The sequence below is a fragment of the Microtus ochrogaster genome, chromosome 6, assembly GCF_000317375.1.
Source record: "Microtus ochrogaster isolate Prairie Vole_2 chromosome 6, MicOch1.0, whole genome shotgun sequence".
In the NCBI taxonomy this organism is placed as follows: Eukaryota; Metazoa; Chordata; class Mammalia; order Rodentia; family Cricetidae; genus Microtus; species Microtus ochrogaster.
In genome coordinates this window covers 84,919,464-84,938,418 of record NC_022013.1, presented here as the reverse complement: position 1 = coordinate 84,938,418, position 18,955 = coordinate 84,919,464, and the positions used below count along the sequence as shown (strand labels likewise).

General features: G+C 43.2%; 1 protein-coding gene across 2 annotated transcripts in view; it reads left to right on the top strand.

The window, feature by feature from the left end:
* Cnst (consortin, connexin sorting protein) overlaps positions 1-18,955 on the top strand; it is an 84,561-nt gene that overhangs the window by 53,269 nt on the left and 12,337 nt on the right. For both annotated transcript variants that reach the window (XM_005348980.3, XM_005348979.3), the window contains exons 4-9: positions 4,776-4,806; positions 6,209-6,295; positions 6,730-6,844; positions 8,810-8,831; positions 8,993-9,089; positions 11,749-12,629. In XM_005348980.3, coding sequence (XP_005349037.1) covers positions 4,776-4,806; positions 6,209-6,295; positions 6,730-6,844; positions 8,810-8,831; positions 8,993-9,089; positions 11,749-12,629 — 1,233 coding nt within the window. The remainder of the gene's footprint in view (positions 1-4,775; positions 4,807-6,208; positions 6,296-6,729; positions 6,845-8,809; positions 8,832-8,992; positions 9,090-11,748; positions 12,630-18,955) is intronic.

The window sequence follows — 18,955 nt, the reverse complement described above, 5'->3', positions numbered from 1 at the left end:
GGCCAAGTTGTATGTTTTTATTGTCTGCTGTATGACTGTAAGGAAGCATGACCTGCACCTGGCCTCTAAAGCGTTACTGACTTGCCATCATTGAAGACCACCTCACCCAGGCAGCCCTCCCTTGGCGCCCAGCCTTTGTTACATTCGCACAGTGGACTGAGTTTATAAGAAGTGTTCACAGCTGTTTGATCCTCCTTACTGCCATTTGCTCTCATTGCGTTTCTCAACACTAGTACTAGAATTTGCTATCACATTGGATGCATTCGTGTTTAAAATAACCTGAAGAAGTTTGAATATGGGCTGCATTTAAATACCATTGTAGTAAAGCATCATTTTAAAAAGCTTTTCTTTTTAAGTCTGTGTGTGTGTGTGTGTGTGTGTGTGTGTGTGTGTGTGTGCAAACACACACACGTTCTTAGAGACCAGAAGGTGTTGGATCCCCTGAAACTGGAGTTGCAGAACATTGTGATCCGCCCATCATGTGTGCCAGTACTTGAAGCCACCCTTCACCTCAGAGCCTCTCTCAAGCCCCAAGCCTCATTTTTTCCAAAGGATGATTAGGTTCTGGGTTATATAGGAGACTCCTTGTTCCTGAGTGATAGAAGCACAAGTGTAAAGATATTTGAAACAAGCCCTGCGGCTCTGGAAGTAGTTTGCTGGGAGAGAAAGTGGATGTGACAGCGTGACAGTCATTGCCAGATCAGGGGTGAAAGTATGTGGCTGTTGGTTTTCCTGTGGTCTGAACTCCGCTGAAGAAGTTCAGTAAAATGTCGGGGAAAGAATATTTAAGATAAAAATGGAAATAGCAAGGCAGACATCTTTTTTATGGAGTTTCTATCCTTAAGCCATGGTTGCATTAGAATTAAGAAGGTTCTTTTCAATGGCAGGTGACCTTGGGCAGGGGCAAATCAGTCCGGAAAGAAAAGCCCCATTTGAGTCTGAAAGACAATAATAATATTGACTGGACCTAAAGATTATCCGCTTCCATTTCACTGAAAAACACTGCTCCTTTCCCAGAAACTCACAGTGTCCTAGCCTCTAACTGCTGTTCCTCTACGTCCCACAGTCTGCATGCTCGGGGGAGCTCAGTGAGCAGAGGGGCTTTTGCTGAGCTGTGTGGCTTTGGCTTCTTTATCATGAGAAAGTTGGTGGAAGATGAATTGCGTTAATGAGGATGAGCATGCGTTGCAGTGTTTGGTAGGTACACAGTAAAAGCCTACAACTACTCTGCCACACAGCTCTGTCCTCCCTGTCACCAGTGCAGAGACTGCTTGTGAAGTCCCTGCCGAGTAGCTGCAAAGGATGCTGATGCATTAGATCCACAGGAATCAGCTGAGGTCATCACCTCTGTGCAGAATGCAGAAGACCCTGTCACTTCCCAGGAGACACAGCTGGAGAGGGGTGGAAGTGGTTTCATTCATTTTAGCAATTCCCAGTCCATCACCTTTTGCCTTTCGCCTACATTCATCAGTTGTAAACATTTTGACAAGTGTTTGTAGTTTTCTCATTATGGTTTGTACATGTTCAAATACTTTTTTCCATTTAAATATTTCGAATTAATTTTATTATGGCATATATGTGTATGAGGGGATGTGAAGGGCATGCCACCATACACATATGGAGGTCTGGGGACAACCCCATGGACAACCTCTCACCTGCATGGGTTTCAGGGATCAAATTCAGACTGTCAGGCTTACACAGCAGGCAGAGCCTGTTGACCTGCAGAGCCCTCCCACAGGCCCTTCCTCTGTAATAGCAAGTGTTGTGTCCCTTCATCGAATCCCACCTGAACTTTCTCACTGTGCAAACCTCCCTGCATTAACTCTAGTGTTGTTTAGACTTTCCCCTTCTACCTGGAAGTTAACGTGATTTAGATACAGCACAGCTTAGACCCTGTCACTTCACTGCTCAGGGCCTTCCAGTGACATCTCATCTCATGCATATAAAAGTCAAGCAAAACCCTCACCATGACTTTCTGTGATCTGTGCCTGTTACCTCTCCACCCTTGATTCCTTCCAAACTGTCTCAGTGTCTTCTGGGAGCTCTGGCCTCCTAACAGCTCTCAGACTGAGAATATTCCTGCTTCAGGGCCTGACATCTGATATCTCTTCCTGTAGGTTGAGAACTGCTGGTCTAGGCGAAGGGAAATTTGAAGGTGACGGCTGCATCCCAGGAGGGCAGTTGTACTGCTCCCAGCAGATCAGATCTTGGGACAGACTCTCCGGTCATTGCTTTGTTTCTGCTGAACCTGAATGTATCGAAAGGCGATCTAAGGCTCCAAAGCCACAGAGAAACCCTGTCTCGAAAAACCAAACAAAAAAAAAAAAAGAAAGAAAGGCGATCTAGACCTTTTGTACCTTTGGAGTATTTAAAGATAATTAAGTTTAACAGCTACTTTATTGTTCTGTGTACTGGTAGGTCTCTAGAAAATAGAGATAGGGATCTACAAATGAAATCCTTTATTTATTTATTTTTTACTAGAAACTTAGAGGACTTTGTAGATGCTGTTCTGAAAGTGTAAAGCGCTCTGTCTCGATGGCTCAGCACCCAAAGGTGCTTGTCAGCAAACCTGAGCCAGTCCCCAGAACTCTGATGGTGGAAGAGAGAAACCAGCTCCTGCGAACCGCGCTCTGATCTCCACACCTGTACACATACAGAATAGCTAATGTAAAACAATACTTATGTGGAATATTTTACATATCACAAGTTATGCTAAACTTTATTAATAGTTTAGCGCTTACTGGTCTTAGTTATAAATACCTTATCATCAAGGTCTTAAAAAAATCTCTTAGGTTTCTTTTCAGATGTAAAAATATAATTTATATGTGGACACATATAAATGTGCAATGGATCTGCTTCTTAAAATTCTACTTCTCAACCAAAATCCATATACAATATGAACAGTGGTGAGAACTCCTAAAAAGTAGTTGTCCTTGTGCATTGCAGGGCCTAGAGCTGAGATAACCACCACAGAGTAAAGTTATCTTTTATTACTTATTTTCCCGTGCTGTGTGTTGACGCGCGGCCTTGAACCATGCCAGGCGAGTGCTCTCCCACAAGCTCCCTCCGGCCCGTACAGTTGCCTGAACACAGAGCATGCATTACTTCTTTAAGACATTCTTGCTGCATTTCTCTACGGCGTCAGCACTGCTGTCACCCCGTTTCTCAGAGCCCTGCGAGGCGGTTTTGAAATCCGCAGCAGAGATTGCTGTTTATTAGAGGAAAGGCAAATTTGGAGTTTATGTAACACAATTACTAAAGTGCCAGCACCAAACGGAATCATTAAAATCTTATTCATGGGAAGACAAGGAGTTGATGCGTTTCACTCTGCAGCTGCAAGTACGGCAGCTGCAGAGGGTAAGCCTGGGGGCCGGCCTAGCGTAGAGCACAGCGCTCCACCGCGTGAAGAGGGCATCAGTACACGCCATTTCCCCGCAGAGAGCAGAGGCCGTCGTGCCCCAGAACTGTCCTGCTCTCTGAAGTTGGATATATGGAATTAAATGTTGCTTCTAAAGTTTAAAATGACATTTTACTCACTTTTGTACATTCTTGAGTCTGAGATAAAGACACTTGCTAGATGATATTCTGTTGGATTCGGGAACAGTTAGTGGAAAATTGATGCCGCAGCACATGGATGATTGCAAGACCAGGCCAGATGTAGGAAGGTAACAAGTGTGAGACAGAGGATCAAAAATATAGTGGAGACATTTTAGGAGTTCAGAGATTTTTAATCAAAAAATTCTTAACTAATTAATTAATTTAATTAACTGTGTTTGTTTGTGACAGGGCTTTCTGTCCAGGCTGGTCCTAAACCATGGGATTAGGCTGTTGTTTTGCCTTATCCTCAGTATCTGAGCTTAAGGTGCATGCCTGGTTCAGTTTTATTTTGTTTTGTTTTGAAGATCCTTTAGAAGGAAACTAGTATATGAGAACCTTTTCAGGCATCAGCTTCCGGGACTAATGTCTCTAGTGTTTGGTGTAAGTGTGGCATTGCACAAGTCCAACTGTTGACATTTCATTTGCCCTCGTTCTCTCTCCCTTTTGTTGTGCTGGGAATTGAACCCAGGTTCCCCCACACAGTAGGCAAGCACACTGATACTGAGCTACATACCCAAGCTATGTTTATGGTGCTAGGAACTAGATTCAGAGCCTGGAGCATGCTGGGCAAGCACTATCACCGAGTTAGCTTGGCCTTTTCAAAAACAGCAATACAGCACTGGGTCTGTGATTGGCACTCAGGAAGCAGAAGCCAAAAGATCAGCAGTTCAGCGCCATCCTTGGCTACATAATGAATTCCAGGCTAGCCTGTGCTACAAGAGATCTTGTCTCAAAAAATAAACAGGACTGAAGTGATGGTTCAGATGGGAAAGCGGCTGCTGTGTAAGCCTGTAGATGTGTAAAAACACAAGGCTACACAGAGAAACCCTGTCTCAAAAAGCCAAAATAAATAAACAAACAAGCAGAATAATCTTTTTAGCCTTTTCACCCCTGTTGTATCTTTGTAAATCTTTAGCTTTCCGCTCGTCCTTAAGAAACTTGAGGGACTAGGTGATGCTTGTTCCGACTGGAGCTAGACTAGCAGGACTTGGTGGCATGCCTGTGCGCAATTGCTGACGGGACCTAAGGATTGCGTCCTGCGCCTGCAGAGTCCTCTCAACTGTGAATGTGGCGAAAGTGTTTTTGTTAGTAATCTATCAAAGCAACCTTTCAAAATCTTGCTGGCTCCCAAGTTTGTCCTTTCACCCAAATATTAATTTCTTCTTTTCTCTTTATAGGTAGCTGAGACCTATTTCCAGGAAGAGGACTGTATCCTTTCTTAACTACAGACAGAAATTTATAGAATGCTTGAGGAACCCATCTTTATAGTTTATTTTTTTTAAGCTGAAAGTCTATGCAACAAAATGTGGAGACCATATGATTTTGGTGGGTTTTGGCAGTTGCGTGTGCCCATGTAACCGCCTCAAAGAGCAAAGTGTAGGAAATAGGTCACTCCAAAAAAATCCCCTAAAGCCTCCTAAATTTGGCTTTCATCAAGGAGGCCTAATTTTTACCAACATTAAACATTATGTTCAAGAGAATGGGGAAAACACACACACTGCTGAAGGTGAAACGTTTAAAAGTCTGTTAGATTCCCTCGCTCAAGCACGCATAATGGAGCATCCTGGGACAGCAGCTCCTCTGACTGCTTGGGGCGGCAGTGGTGCCGAGCTGCGCAGCAGCAGCAGCACTCAGAGAAAGGCATCATTCGGTGGCTTTGTTGTTTGGAGAGCTGACAGAAATGTTTCATGATGCACGGCTGTGTGTAGCTGCCAAGGAAAGATTAGGTCTTCACTAGCAACCAACAAATACTGTTTTCAAGTAGATCCCACGGAAGCTTTTGAATAGGAAGCATTCAGTCCTGGGCAGCAGGAGCAGAGGAGTGGTTCTGCTTCTCGTGGCCCCAGGGATTATTAAGGTGATGGGAGGGAGAGCTGAACTCTCAGTGTTCATGGGAAGGACACAAAGCTAAACCTTTCAATCGTCTTTTCCTTTTTTTCTGGGTCAACATTTAGAACACCGCCCAGAGGAAGCTGGGCATTTGGACAGTGTTTCTCAAACCTTCTAAGATGCAAGTTTGTGTGGCACAGATGGGAGGCCAAAATGTCATAAGAAGATCAACCAAAAAAAAAAAAAAAAGAATTATGTTATAATTAGAAAAGTCACTGAGGTAAATTAATTTTTTGTGAAAGCCCCATGCCATGTTTCCATTGTTTAGCATTTGGTACTTTTTGGCTCAGTGGAGAAAAATGCCCAATGAAAAGTAAGTAAAGAATCATGAAACCAGAGAGAAAGCCTGACCTGAAGGATCTCCTAGTCAGGGAGTCATTTAAGGAGAGAAATGAAGGAAACACACAATCTCCGGGATCCCCTGTGGTCCTCTATCCAGTTAGATGGCTTTGGTGATGCTGCCAATGCCTTGCCAGGCAGGCAGTCCTCAAGTGCAACCTTTCGAGTCTGCTGCTTGTGGAGCCCAAGTACCTCTGCATCATGTGTTACCATAAAATGTACTCACCCAAAGCCAGGAACCCTCCCGTCAGGTGTGCCTAAGTTTAGAAATATTTCGAGCCTTCTCGTTGTTTTGGCCAGAGGAGCACATTTCTTGGCTTCTTTAGGACATTCCTTTGCAGATATAGTCTCGATTTCTATTTTCCTCAGTTTTTCTACTCAGACGAGAAAGCAATGAAATTCATTCAGCTTGAACGACTGTACCATGAGCAGCTGCTCGCCAATCTTTCTGCCATTCAGGAACAGTGGGGTGAGTACAGACTGACCTGGAACTTGGAACTCAAAGCCATCTAACAACCCGCTATCTAGAAAGTGAGCGTAGTGTCCTGGTTCACATGTTAAAAGGAAAGAAGTTACACAGTCAAGTGTCTGTTGCAAAGCACAGGCCAGGGATGCGCTTCACGTCTGAGAGCTCGCCTAGCGGGTGCAAGGCCGGGGGTTTCCCCTGCAGCTTGAGAGGGAAGGCAGACGGTGTTCTCTCCATGCCTTGCTCTCGTTTTTCTGCGTTTGCTCCTGGCTAGTTTTGTTTGTAGAATGTTTACTGTTCTGTGAAGAACTCGTTTAGCTCCTTCTAACTTTGTTAACCTTGGGGTTGCTTGGGAAGGTAGCAGTACATTAATTATTCTAGTGAAGCCTAAATACATTTTTGTAAGAGCCAGGGATTAACAAGTATTTTAAATTTAGAAACAAAATGGAGAGCTGTCCAGCCACATGCAGTGACGCCTCTGAGGAATTCGGAAAAGGGATTCAGTGGTGAAGATTTTGAACAGCTTGCTAAAATTTGCACAACGCATCAAGAGTGAGTATGTCTTAATTTATTTAAAGTAAGTTGGAGACTATTGAAGATATGCATTATCTTAAGTATTGAAATGTATGATCCATTTCTTTGTTTTCTTGCTGTTTTCAACTTAAGAAACTGAACTGAACTGAACTGAGTATAATGAAATTTTAAGGATTCTTTCTCGGCTCTTCTTTCTCACCGACCTCACTGGGTTTCCATGGGCTCAGACACATTGTTACTTTTGATACTGTTTAATTAGGAGATCAGCAAGCCAAATTATCTAAGTTGCGCATTAGGACTTTTGTTCCGTTTGTCTTTTAATCATTATTTATTACTTTAATTTTATTAAATATATATATTTATTTCTGTATATTGATCATTGCTATTTTGGCAGTTTTCCAGTGTCTGTTTGTGATAAGAAGAGCTGTATCCTTCCTAAGAACAGTTCTAAAAAGCTCAGTATTTCATATTTAACCTAACTGAAGGAAAACTTCATTACCGGGTACTTTCCAATTTCTTGACTTGTATCAAGGAGATAGGTTTTCAAAACTAAATTATCCTAATAATAAAGCTTGTTATTTTTTGTTCTGCTTATCTTTGCTGTGAATTGCTCATTGGGTCACTCAGCTCTGAAGGGGAAGGGAGCATGGGGTTTAAATAGCACCCATTTCTGGACTTGGATCCCGAGTCCACTGTACAAAGGATAAAGGGCGGTCTGTTTTGCCGGTAACTTTGTCTCCTCTTCAGAATAATGGGCAGTAAACTAAAGCTCTGTGTGTTGATAACGAAACAGTCCTGAGTAATTGCTGCTTAGCCGTGCAGAAGAGAGGGCATTTGCTTGGGGATCTGGAAACCAACCTTGGAAGAGCAAGAGAGGTTCCAATGGAAGTGTCCGGTCCACTCTCCGAAGATGGTTTCCCTGTGCTAGGCAATTTGAACCTTTGCAAACAACCTTTTCAGGGATTCTGAATTGTAACTCATTTTCTTAGGAAGTTCCTATGTTAGCTTTCTACTTTATATTTTCATTTTTATAACCTATTTAAAAGATTAGAAGCCTTTAAAGTAAAGATAACTTATTTGCTTTCAATATACTCAATGCAGACACCACCTACTGCCCTCCCAAAGGAACTCACGGTTTGTTAGTGTGTCCTAACTGTTTGAAGTATTTACTTGAACATGCTATGTGCATGGTATCTTTAGAACATTGTACCCCAAATTATGCCTCATAATTATAGTTCACTGTATGAGCCTGGTAAATGTTTCCCTACCTCCGTCTATGACTAGCACTAACAGAATCCAAAATACAAACATCCTAACCTCTCAGAAGGTCCCTTCATTGAGTTTCCAAGTCGACCTTTCCCACTCCCCTCTCCTGTGATCACAGCTGAGTTCTGTGACTGTGGCTTTACATGCTATATGATTTCATACAAACGTGCAGAATACAGTTATTGTTATAGATCTTTCAGTCCATCATTGTCTCTGGGTTATATTTTATCACATGCAGTATCAGTTTACTGTTATACTGTTACACCAATTTATCGTATGACCGTGTGGCAGCTTACACACCCATTTCACTTACTTGCAGACATTTGAGCCGTTTCTTGATTCTAAGTATTATGATAATAATATAGCCAGGATTTATTTTATCCATGCCTTTATTGGCATACTGTTAGAAAAAACCCTAACACTTGAAAGTTGTCTGTCCACAAGTCATTCCAACATAACTATGTTCTGTCATAATCTGTTTTAAACTGAAATTGTAAAACATTTATGGTGCAAGAAGCACGTGTAACTTGTTTGGGGTCTTTCAGCAGTGATCGGCTGTCCTGTGAGCCACGGGAGCCGGTGGCACTGTTTGCACCCTGGGAATGTTCCGCGCTAATATTAGAATGCAGAGAGGCTCTATTTTTTATATCCATTTCCGTGACATTTGTTTGGAAGCATGCTGTACTTTTAAAACTATGTTTTTCTTCTTTTCCACAGCCCTCTCTTGTCCAAGCATAAGGTAAGAGGTGTTCTTCTGGCCGTGGGGCATGTCAGCATCTTACATCTGGGCCGGGCCATCCTAGAGAAACCTTTTCTCAGCACACTTACAGTTTTCTGTTTTAATGCAACAGTTTCTCAAAAAAGCTGTGATTACGTTTTTCCTTTTTAAAAACGTTTTAGATAGCACCTGTGGAAAAGTCACTGGGGAGAAAATGCCTTACCCGGCCGGCAGTGTCTGAAGAGCCAAAGGGAAGAGGAGCAACAGCCAAAGAACCAGGTCCGCTGCAGATTATACTGGAGAGGAATAGACAGGAGTCCGCTTACCTGCGGCATTTTAAAGTATTAGATCTGAATTGTTGTGGTGAGAGTTTTTTTGTATTTAGATTTTTGTATATATACTTATAAAAAGTATAAACCCCACATTTTATATGTATTTCCATTTTTAGATAACTGGAAGTAATAGAATATAAAATCTTTTAAAAAGCAAAATAACTTCTATGTTGTCAGTAAGGAAAACAGAATATAAAAAGATTATACAAAAATAGTTATGGCTTACAAAAATACAAAAATGAAATGGCTTTGGTATATTTAGATATTTTTTCTTGCTAAAGGAAAAAAAAACCATTACTAAATGGACTAATCAGGTACCGACCTTTTCTATAAATCTAGATAATGAGAAGTTCTATCTGGATAATTTATAGCACTAACATATACTGTATGTATGTGTGTGTGTGTTTGTGTGCTACATGTGTACCGTGTGTGTGTTTCTTAATCATTAAGATGTGTTTTATATCAATTTGTGCCTTAGTACAAAAGACTTGGGAAACTTCTAGATGCATTTATGAAGTTTGAGGAATAACTAATGTTTTCAGGGTATTTTTTATTCTGGATGGATGATTTTACTGTGATTTTATATTTTGAGCTTTATGATCCTGGGCCTGATAGCCCTGATCTGAAAGGAGATGACAGAGTTTTGAGTGAGCGCCCTGATGATGCGGATGGGGCTGTTGGCGTCCATCAGCGCTCTCCTCCGTGAAGCTCTTATCAAGCCATCCTGAAATCTCCATCCCCTTTCTCTCCTGACACAAAGTCAGCACATTGCTGTGTGTCAGTCCCACAGGCTCTGTTCTTTGTGTCTCTTTTCTGGTCATTTGTATATCAGAAACAGGGTAAAATAAGCTTTGTTACAACTTCATAGACATGGAGTAGACATCTCCCCAGAACTGAGCGGTGCAGGAGTTCAGAGTCATCCTCCTTGGTTACCCGGTGAGTTCCAGCCTGGCCTGGGCTGTGTAAGGACCCTGTTACACCAAGCTTAGGGATGGCTTGTGTAGTACAGATGGGGAAACTGAGGCACCCCGTTTACAGCCATTTGTTTGGGGCCCTGATTCTTAGGTAGAGCCTGGATCTTCTGACTTCTAACTGAATACCTCATGCTTCGACTGTGTAAACTGTAGGGATTATCACTGCTTCAGCAATCCAAACATAAGCTAATATCCATCCTATGAAGGGTGGACCAAATCCTGGACAAGGAAGAGCACTGCCGGTGCTGTGGGTGACTTTCCCCGCCTCTTACATTATATTTTGTCATTGTTGTTTATCACCCCCTCGTATATGTGATGATCCCCAGCCTTGTGGCTCACCAGGACTTAGGGAGTGTGCTCCCAGTCTCATTGAGTCTCTGAGTCCTACAGATGTGTTTTGAAGGCTGTCTCTGAACCTTTGAGTACTGGGAATTTATGGCTGAGCTTGACCCTTTTCCCCAGCTGTGGCCTTCCTTGTTGTGACCCCAGCCCCACACCCGCCCTCTGATAGGGTGATACCAGGAAGCTCGGGCAAAGCATACAACCCCTGGGAACCAGCTGCCCGCCTGCTTTGTTGCAGTCAAACCGTGAGAGTGGGAGAGAGCAGGGATGTAGAACTCCCCAGAGACGGCCAGTTCTTCTCAGACTTCTTTGATATTTGAAGTTGGGGGCGGGGAGAACCCAGAACTCCTAGTTCCACTTCTGCATTAAGAGCTGAAGATGCCAGCCCAGTTCAGGCTTCTTTGGCATCTGAGACAGTACTTAAAAAAATGCCTGATCTGTAACAGGGACTCAACTTGGATTGTCAGTTGATAATTGAAATCCCAATAAACTTAAAAAAAAGAAGCAATAAAATTACTAGTTTATCTTGCACTTCTGACCCTTATTTGTGGGATTATATGCCTTCCTGAAATATTTAACAAGGCGAGAAGGCTTCTCTGTTCACAGTGGACAACATCCACTCGTTATTCACATAAAGGGCTTTAACTGTCTTAAGGTTTTTAAAAAAGTATTTTAAGTTGATTTTATTCTAGTAATAAGGCTGAAGTTCAAACCTGTTTCTACTTCGTGTCAGAATGTGTCCTTTTTATGTCCCCTTTGTGACCATGTAGTAAGCAGTTGTCTTTGAAAGCACGTTTCTAAGGGTACTCTGTTCAGATTGCAAATTTGATCTGAGCAAACTCTTGTTCATCCTGATTAGATGTAGTTCTACTTACATATTATATTATTATTAAGGTGTCCTAAAAATATGTACTCGATATGCTATACCTTAAGTAGAAGGAAAAAAAAAAACTTTCTAACTTCAGTATACAAAAAGACCAGTAAGTGTATTCATTTAAATGTAAAAGACCAAAAAATTCAGAATGTAAACATCTTCATTTGTAATTAAGACTGACTCATTTATTTATTTTAACACTCTTTTGAAGAATCTTTATTTTTTTATTGCACTAATGCTATGTATTAAATACTGAGCATGCATGTTCTACCTAAGGCCATTGCAATGCAACAGGCAGCATTTCTGTCTAAGAGGGTGAGATAATTTTTTGTTACACATGTACTCATCTGTCCCTTCTCTACCTTGATATACAAAGCATTGTTTGGAATTCAAATGCAGCCATTTTTCATCTTCAGAAATTGAAGCCGGTCCTGCCATGGAACCTAGTGGAGGCCAGCATGAAGAGCAGCCCCAGGAGAGCAGCCCCGGCTCTCATCAAATGGATTGGCAGGCGGCTTCCCCCGACCTTCCAGTAACTGTGGGGAAGGACCACACGAAGGGGGAGGAGGAGCCGCTCCGCAGCAACAATGCCTCCCTGGAGCTCCACACCCCGTCCCCAGAGACTGCCGGAAGCAGGTCAGGGCCAGATGCTACTGAGAATGGCTCTGAGGGTGACGGCGGTTTGCAGGCACCTCCCACGGAGGACCACCCTGACGTGTCCGAAGAACCTAAGGTGTCTCCTCCTAGTGAGTCAGTGACAGAGCAGCAGCTCTTCGCTAGCGGTGACGCTTTACCTCCTGTGTTGATTTCAGAGAGTGAATATTCACAGGCACACCGAAAAGAACTCTGCCTGCCTGTTCGGGGTGTATTTGAAGCACTGCCCAGGGAGCAGCTGCAGAGCGGTGAATTAGATGAATCCCGTCGCCCAGCCGTTGACGGGAAATCACCACAGAGTCAGACTGACTTGGAGCCTGGCTCTGAGAATGCACTTTGTGGCGACAGTGAAGCGTCTGACGTAAGTGTACCCCGTCCAGAAGTGTGTATGACCCCAGAAGAAGGGCGGGATAAGGAAGACCAAGTCAGTAAGGAAACGGAAGACTATCTGCACAGCCTCCTGGAAGGATGCTTAAAAGACGCAGAAGAGTCCCTCTCCTATGAAGATACCCAGGACGACGACTCTGACCTCCTCCAAGACCTCTCTCCTGAAGAAGCCTCCTACAGTCTCCAGGAGAGCCTGCCTCCTGATGAGAGCTCGCTCTCCCTTGATGATCTGGCCAAGAAGATAGAGATCGCAGAGGTAAGGCAGGAAGGAATAGCAGCTAGAGGAAGATGAATTCTCACATGTGCAAAATGTTGCTTTGTTTTTATGAATTTTTTTCTGGTTTTAAGCTAGCAAAAGCATTAGTTGTTAAGTTATGCATGTTGAATCAGACGGCTTTCCATCATTGGGAGTGTTTACAGCTCAGGAACCGTGCCGCCTGCCTCTACACAGACAGAGGCAGGGAAGAGCGCCATTCTTCCACTTCAACCTTGTGGATTCAGTGTAGCATTCTCGGGGCTCAGATGAAGACCAGACTGGTCACACTTGAGGAAATCTTTCTCCTCAGAGCCACAGAAAATGAAAGCTAGTGTGTGTGCTCACTGCTCCTTTGGTGTATTCGCATCCATCTTAGATGATTAGAAACCGGCTTCACAGAATAGAGCTGCAAAGTAACAGCACTGGGAGGTACTGGGTGGACTTGTAAGCTAATAAGTAGAAAGAAAAATTAACGAAAGAGGACTGTCGTCCTTTGTTTAATAAGAGAATTTTAAAAGTCCTGGGAAGAAAAGATTAACACAAAAGGTAAGTCTCGGAAGACAAAGATAAAAAGCCACTGCAGGTGTCCTGCCCTAGGGGAGGGAGATGGGTGGGAAGAGCGGACTCATGGTGGGCGGATCCAGGGCGGGTCCTCAGGCTCCTCAGCCCCCTGGGCCTTTGCTCTGGTTCTCTGTTGCTTCTTCTGCTGGGAAAGTGAGGAGGCCTTTTCTGTTCTTTTTCTCCCTTGAAGTTGGCCCTTGTCCTCACTCACACCTGTAAATCCTGCCTTGGGCGGGCTGTGGCGGGAAAGACACCGTGAGTTTGAGGCCAGCCTTGGCTGCAGAGGAAGACGGTGTCTCAACCCCTAAAATGCTCATGTATACCCACTGTATTCTAACAGCATTATCTTCGAAAAAGATGACTTCAGGAAGAAAGTAGAAAAATAAAAGTAGATAACAAATTATATGTTAATTTAATTGAAGAATGGAACTCTATGACAAGCTTCCTGAGACCTTTGTTCTACTACTGTTTAGTTAATTTCTTATACTCTATGGGTTTTCCTTTTTAATTTTTTATAAAATTAGATTTTTTTTTTTAAAAAGGGAAACCTTAAACTCAGTAGTTATTCTCCTGTTTACTTTTACCAGGCTATTTGATTGTCAGATAGTTCCCACAAAACTATGATTTTTGTGTCTTAATTTTCTCTTATCAGAATCATTCATCACTGCCCAGTGAATACTTAGTATCTATCCAAGGCAATGGTACAGTTAGGTAGTAGGCGGCAGTGACAGTTCCCAGCATTTGAATATAAGGCACTGAACTGTATATATAAAAAGGGATAAAATGGCACTTCTATTTTATATATCCTAGTACAATTTTCAAAGTGTTTTCTGAGAAACAACAGAACTGGTGGTGAAACACTAGACCAGAGTTCTGCCCTGGGGACAGCTCTGTTCGGGGGGGGGGGTCATCAAGCTGTGATGTCACAGTCGAATGGGGTGTCCCTTCCTCGGATGGCGGCAGTGTCTCTTTGCCCATGCAGCCATGGCTAGGAAACTGTAGAGTTGAAAGTTGTCTCTTTGAGAAGTTACTGTTAAGAAAAAAATAATAAGAAAAGGGTGGCTCCGCCAGCGGTGCAAAGAAATCCAATTAGGTCAGATCATACCAAATCAAAATGCCTATTGTTTTATTAGATACGGCACTCTCGAGTCCTGAGGGCATGGCGGGGAGACAGGACAGTGGAGAACCCATGCAAACCCGGAACCCTGTGTTTCTCCTTTGGGAGCCCACTTAAATACCCTGTGGGAGTGGTCCTGACCCTCCCCCAGGGAGGGGTCAGGACATGGCATGCTGGGATTTGGAGTCCAGACCAAAGCAACTCCCAGGCCAGGGGGACTGGGATGGATGCCAGGGGCTGGAGGCTATGCTCCAGACTTAACAGTTAGTACATAATAGTCTCCTTTTAAAAAATGTATTGGTCTGTTAAGTTTTGCTGTATAAGAACGCCTAGAGCTATATTCCGTTAATAAATACAACATACTCTATGGTTGAGCATGGGGCCAGTAAACATACTTTCCGCATACATATTCCAGTATCTGTTCTGTGTATTTTAATTAAATCTGCCTGTCTTAAGCTAAAAGAAATCACTAGCATTTTACTGTTTTTTAATACCATAAAAGTGAGGCTTTAGGTTAAGTAAAACATACAGGCTAGCCATAGGTTTCCTTATATGTGTAATTATTTCCACACACAGACACATGTATGTTGTAGGAGACCACTTGTTTGTGCCTGGCTGCTCAGCCCCACACAGAAACCGTATTAATTAAATCACTACTTGGCCTATTAGCTCTAGTTTCTTATTGGCTAGTTCTTACATCTTAATTTTAACCCATTTCTATTAATCTGTGTATCACCATGTGGCTGTGGCCTACCGGCAAGGTTCTACATGTCTGTTCCTGGCAGTGGCTATATGACATCTCACTGGCTCCGCCTTCTTTCTCCCAGAATTCAGTTTCATTTCCCCTGCCTAGCTCTACTCTTTTGCCCTATCACAGACCAAGACAGTTTCTTTATTAACCAATGGTATTCAGAGCATACAGAGGGGACTCCCCCACCACATGCATTATTTGTCTCTGTTTTGAGACAGAGTCTCATGTAGCCCAGGCTGGCTTCCAACATTCAAGGTAGCCTTAAACTCTTGATTCTCCTGCCTCACTCTCTCTCAAGTGCTGGGATTACTGTAATTTAAGATTACCACACATTTTTGGTCTGTTTATCGGTTTGTGTTGGGGACAGATCTCAGAGTCTTGTATATGGCAGGCAACACTCTATTGCCGACAACACACACCCTGGCCCCTAATTTTTAACAATTAAATTCTAAAACCTTATTTTTTTTTACTGAAGTACAAAAGTAACTTTAGGGCCTAGAGAGATGGCTCAGAGGTTAAGAGCCCTGGCTGCTCTTCTAGAGGTCCTGAGTTCAACTCCTAGCTACGACACAGTGGCTCGCGACCATCTGTAATGAGATCTGGTGTCCTGTTGTGCAGGAAAATGCAGACAGAACACTGTATACACAATAAGTAGATTCAAATAAATAAGTAAAGTTAAAAAACAAAAGTAACTTTAAACTAGTTTTTGCTTTGTGCTCACAGCAAACTTCTACAGAGTCATCTGCCTGGCACTGTTGGGTGCTGTGGAGTCTAAAGAGAATCTTGAGTTTGTAGGGGCCTCCTGCTGCTGCTGCTGCTGACTAAGCTGACTGTGTGGAGTTCCCTGCTCTGCCTTCACAGTTCTGTCACAGCTGCATTGGCTGTAGTTTTCCAGCTCTGGGAGCAGCTCACCTGCCTGTCTCCATGTTGCTGCCTGTCATCGATTGGTCCCTCCTCTTCTCCTGGCATCTGCCCTTGGTCCCCTGCTGCTTGACGCTCTTAGCAACCTCATAGGCCCTGGTGTCCTCTCTTCCCAGCTGTTTTCTTCTTTGTCACTCTGCATTGGTCAGTTTTGTAACTAATCGGCAGCCACTTGTTATGTTGTTTTAGACTAAGATTCATCCTATAAGATGAAATAATGTTCACCTCAGAGAGAAGGAAAAATGTCTCCAGAATTTTGGTTTCTGAGCATAGATGCATGTGTAAATGAGGCTTTCTAGACTTGGTAACCCGGAAATAATTTTCCAAATAATAGTTTAATATCTGAAGCATTGCTGGTTTTTTTTTTATTATTAAAAATTACATGACCCATTGTCACCCAGTGCTGTCTCCACTGTTTTAAGAAAAAAAAATTAGACACACATCTCTATTCCATAGATTATTGGATTTTTATTTTCATTTTGATTGCTCCTCGTTTATTTATTGTGTAAGAGTTTGGTATTGTGTATGAGTTTGGGTGTGCATGTGCACGGGTCTGAGGACAACTTGTAGAAGCCTGTTCTCTCCTTCTGTCCCGTGGAACCTGGGGGTTAACTAGGCTGTGAGGTTTGATAGCACACACTTTTACCTACTGGCCTAACTCTGGCCCAGGGTTTTGCTTTTCTGGGAGAGTATCAATGTGTGACTTCAGCTGCTGTTCTTTAGCCTGCAATCCTCCTGCCCCTCCTAGTACTGACTTTATGAGTGGTGACACCATGCCTGGTTGATTTTATAGATTTTGTAAGAGAAAAAGCTAGAACTTTGTAGTGTCAGGCACAAGTTAGGGCCACTCATTATTCCCACATGCAATACCTTTTATGATCGGCGTCCATTGAATTCTACAGTGATATAAATGTGATGATTGAAACCACAGGTGAAGCTGGGCCTGGCGGCGCACACCTTTAACCCCAGCACTCAGAAACAGGCTATGAGTTTGAGGCCACCCGGGGCTGCATAGTGAGACCCTGCCTCAAAACTAACTGAAATAAATCTTTTGAATTAACCATTGGGACTAGAGAGATACCTTTGTTGTTGTTGTTGTTATTGTCTGGTTTTTCAAGACAGGTGCAGCTTTGGAGCCTGTCCTGGCACTTGCTTTGTAGACCAGGTTGGCCTCCAACTCTCAGAGATCTGCCTGCCTCTGCATCCCAAGTGCTGGGATTAAAGGCATGCACCACCACTGCAGGCACGTGGGGAGATATCTTAGTGGATCAGACCTTTAGCCCTAGTGCTGAGCCTGAGGGCATGAGGCTAAAATTTGGCAAGTCCCAAGTTCAGTGAGAGATCTTGCTTCAAGCTGTCCTGATCTATTTTCTGCATGTGTGCCTGTGTGCACATACAGACACAGACACACACGCACACAATTTTAAAATTATAATTTTTAAAAAGGTTAGCTGCTGTGAGAATCCTTTACGAATAAAGATGGGAGGCCCATGCTAAGCAGCAGTGTTGGGGGAGGGGGTCATGGAAATGGCTGTTCTGTGTCTTAAGTAAAGAAGAGTCTTAGAAACAGTGGCCATGACAGTTTTGCTCAGAGTGGATCTTCCAAGGGAAGCAGGGGAATAGCTTGCTCACTGAAGAACACAAGGGTGGGAAAGGTTGACCCCTGATTTATGTAGCTCTCTAACTAGTCCCTAGGGAAAACCCTGAGATTGCCCATTTTTTTATTTGTGCCAGATGGTATCATTTTTTGCCTCTTGTTTTTAGACTGCTTTTTACATTTCTAGTTAATGCTTCTTGATTGATGTGTTTCTTTTACCACGTTCCTTTCCTGTTTTAATTACATTGCAAATTTCCATATTTACTGTTCTCCCTGGACATTTGCATTAGCTATTTTATAAGCTTCTTCTCCTTGTTTTATCCCTTCTCCACTCCAGTGATCTCACATGAGCACTGTGTAGACCTGGAGTGATCTCACATGAGCACTGTGTAGACCTGGAGTGATCTCACATGAGCACTGTGTAGACCTGGAGTCTCAAGCTGATACTCAAAAGGGCCAACCAGGTCATAAAAATGAATGAAACAACTTGACTGTAGGGCAGTTGAGATGTTCCTATACCTGTGAAAGTTTCCATCTTTTTAAAACTCTCTGGTATGGCTGGAGAAATGGCTCAGTGGTTAAGAGCCCTTGTTCTCCCAAGAACCCAGGTTTGATTTTTAGCACCTGCATAGAGGCTTGAAAACATCTGTAACTCTAGTTCCAGGGAATTCGGCCTCCTCCTCTGAACTCCTCAGATACTGGGTACACACAGCTGCATATATATACGTGCAGGCAAAACACTCAAAAAATAAACTAAAAGTAAACACAGTATAATAAAATGCAAAACCTCTAGTTGGCCTAGGCATAGTGCCATAAACCTTTAATCCCAACTTGGAAGGTAGAGGCAGGCAGATCTCTGTAAGTTCAAGGACATTTAGAACTACTTAATGAAACCCTGCCTCGGAAGGAAGGGAGGGAGGGAGGGAGGGAGGGAGGGAGGGGGGAGGAGAAATGAAAGAAAACATTATGCTCTTAAGTCAAAGACAGAGCCCAGCTCTCTAACAGGGCCTGTTAACTTAAACTTCTGCCCTAAAATATCTTTGTGCCACCAGCCTCTTCCCAGGACTCCCTATAGCTTCATGGAAAAGGCTGTGTATGCAGCCTGAAATTCAGAATTCTTGGTGGTCTGGCCCATCTGCTTTTCTGCATCATCTCCTTCCTACCTGCTGTCCTGTGTTTCTGGCTACAACCAGACTGTCCCCTCGCCGCATCCAGACATGCTTTGCACTTCCTGACATCTGCTTCTTGCTGTCTGTGCTAAGTCTGTGTTGCTTTGCAGTGATGATCCTTCTTCTTCCCAAGCCTCAACATCTAGATCACGCTCTTCAGTATATAACATTGCTGTTCCCTTGGAACTACCTCTCTGAACTTCTGATGAT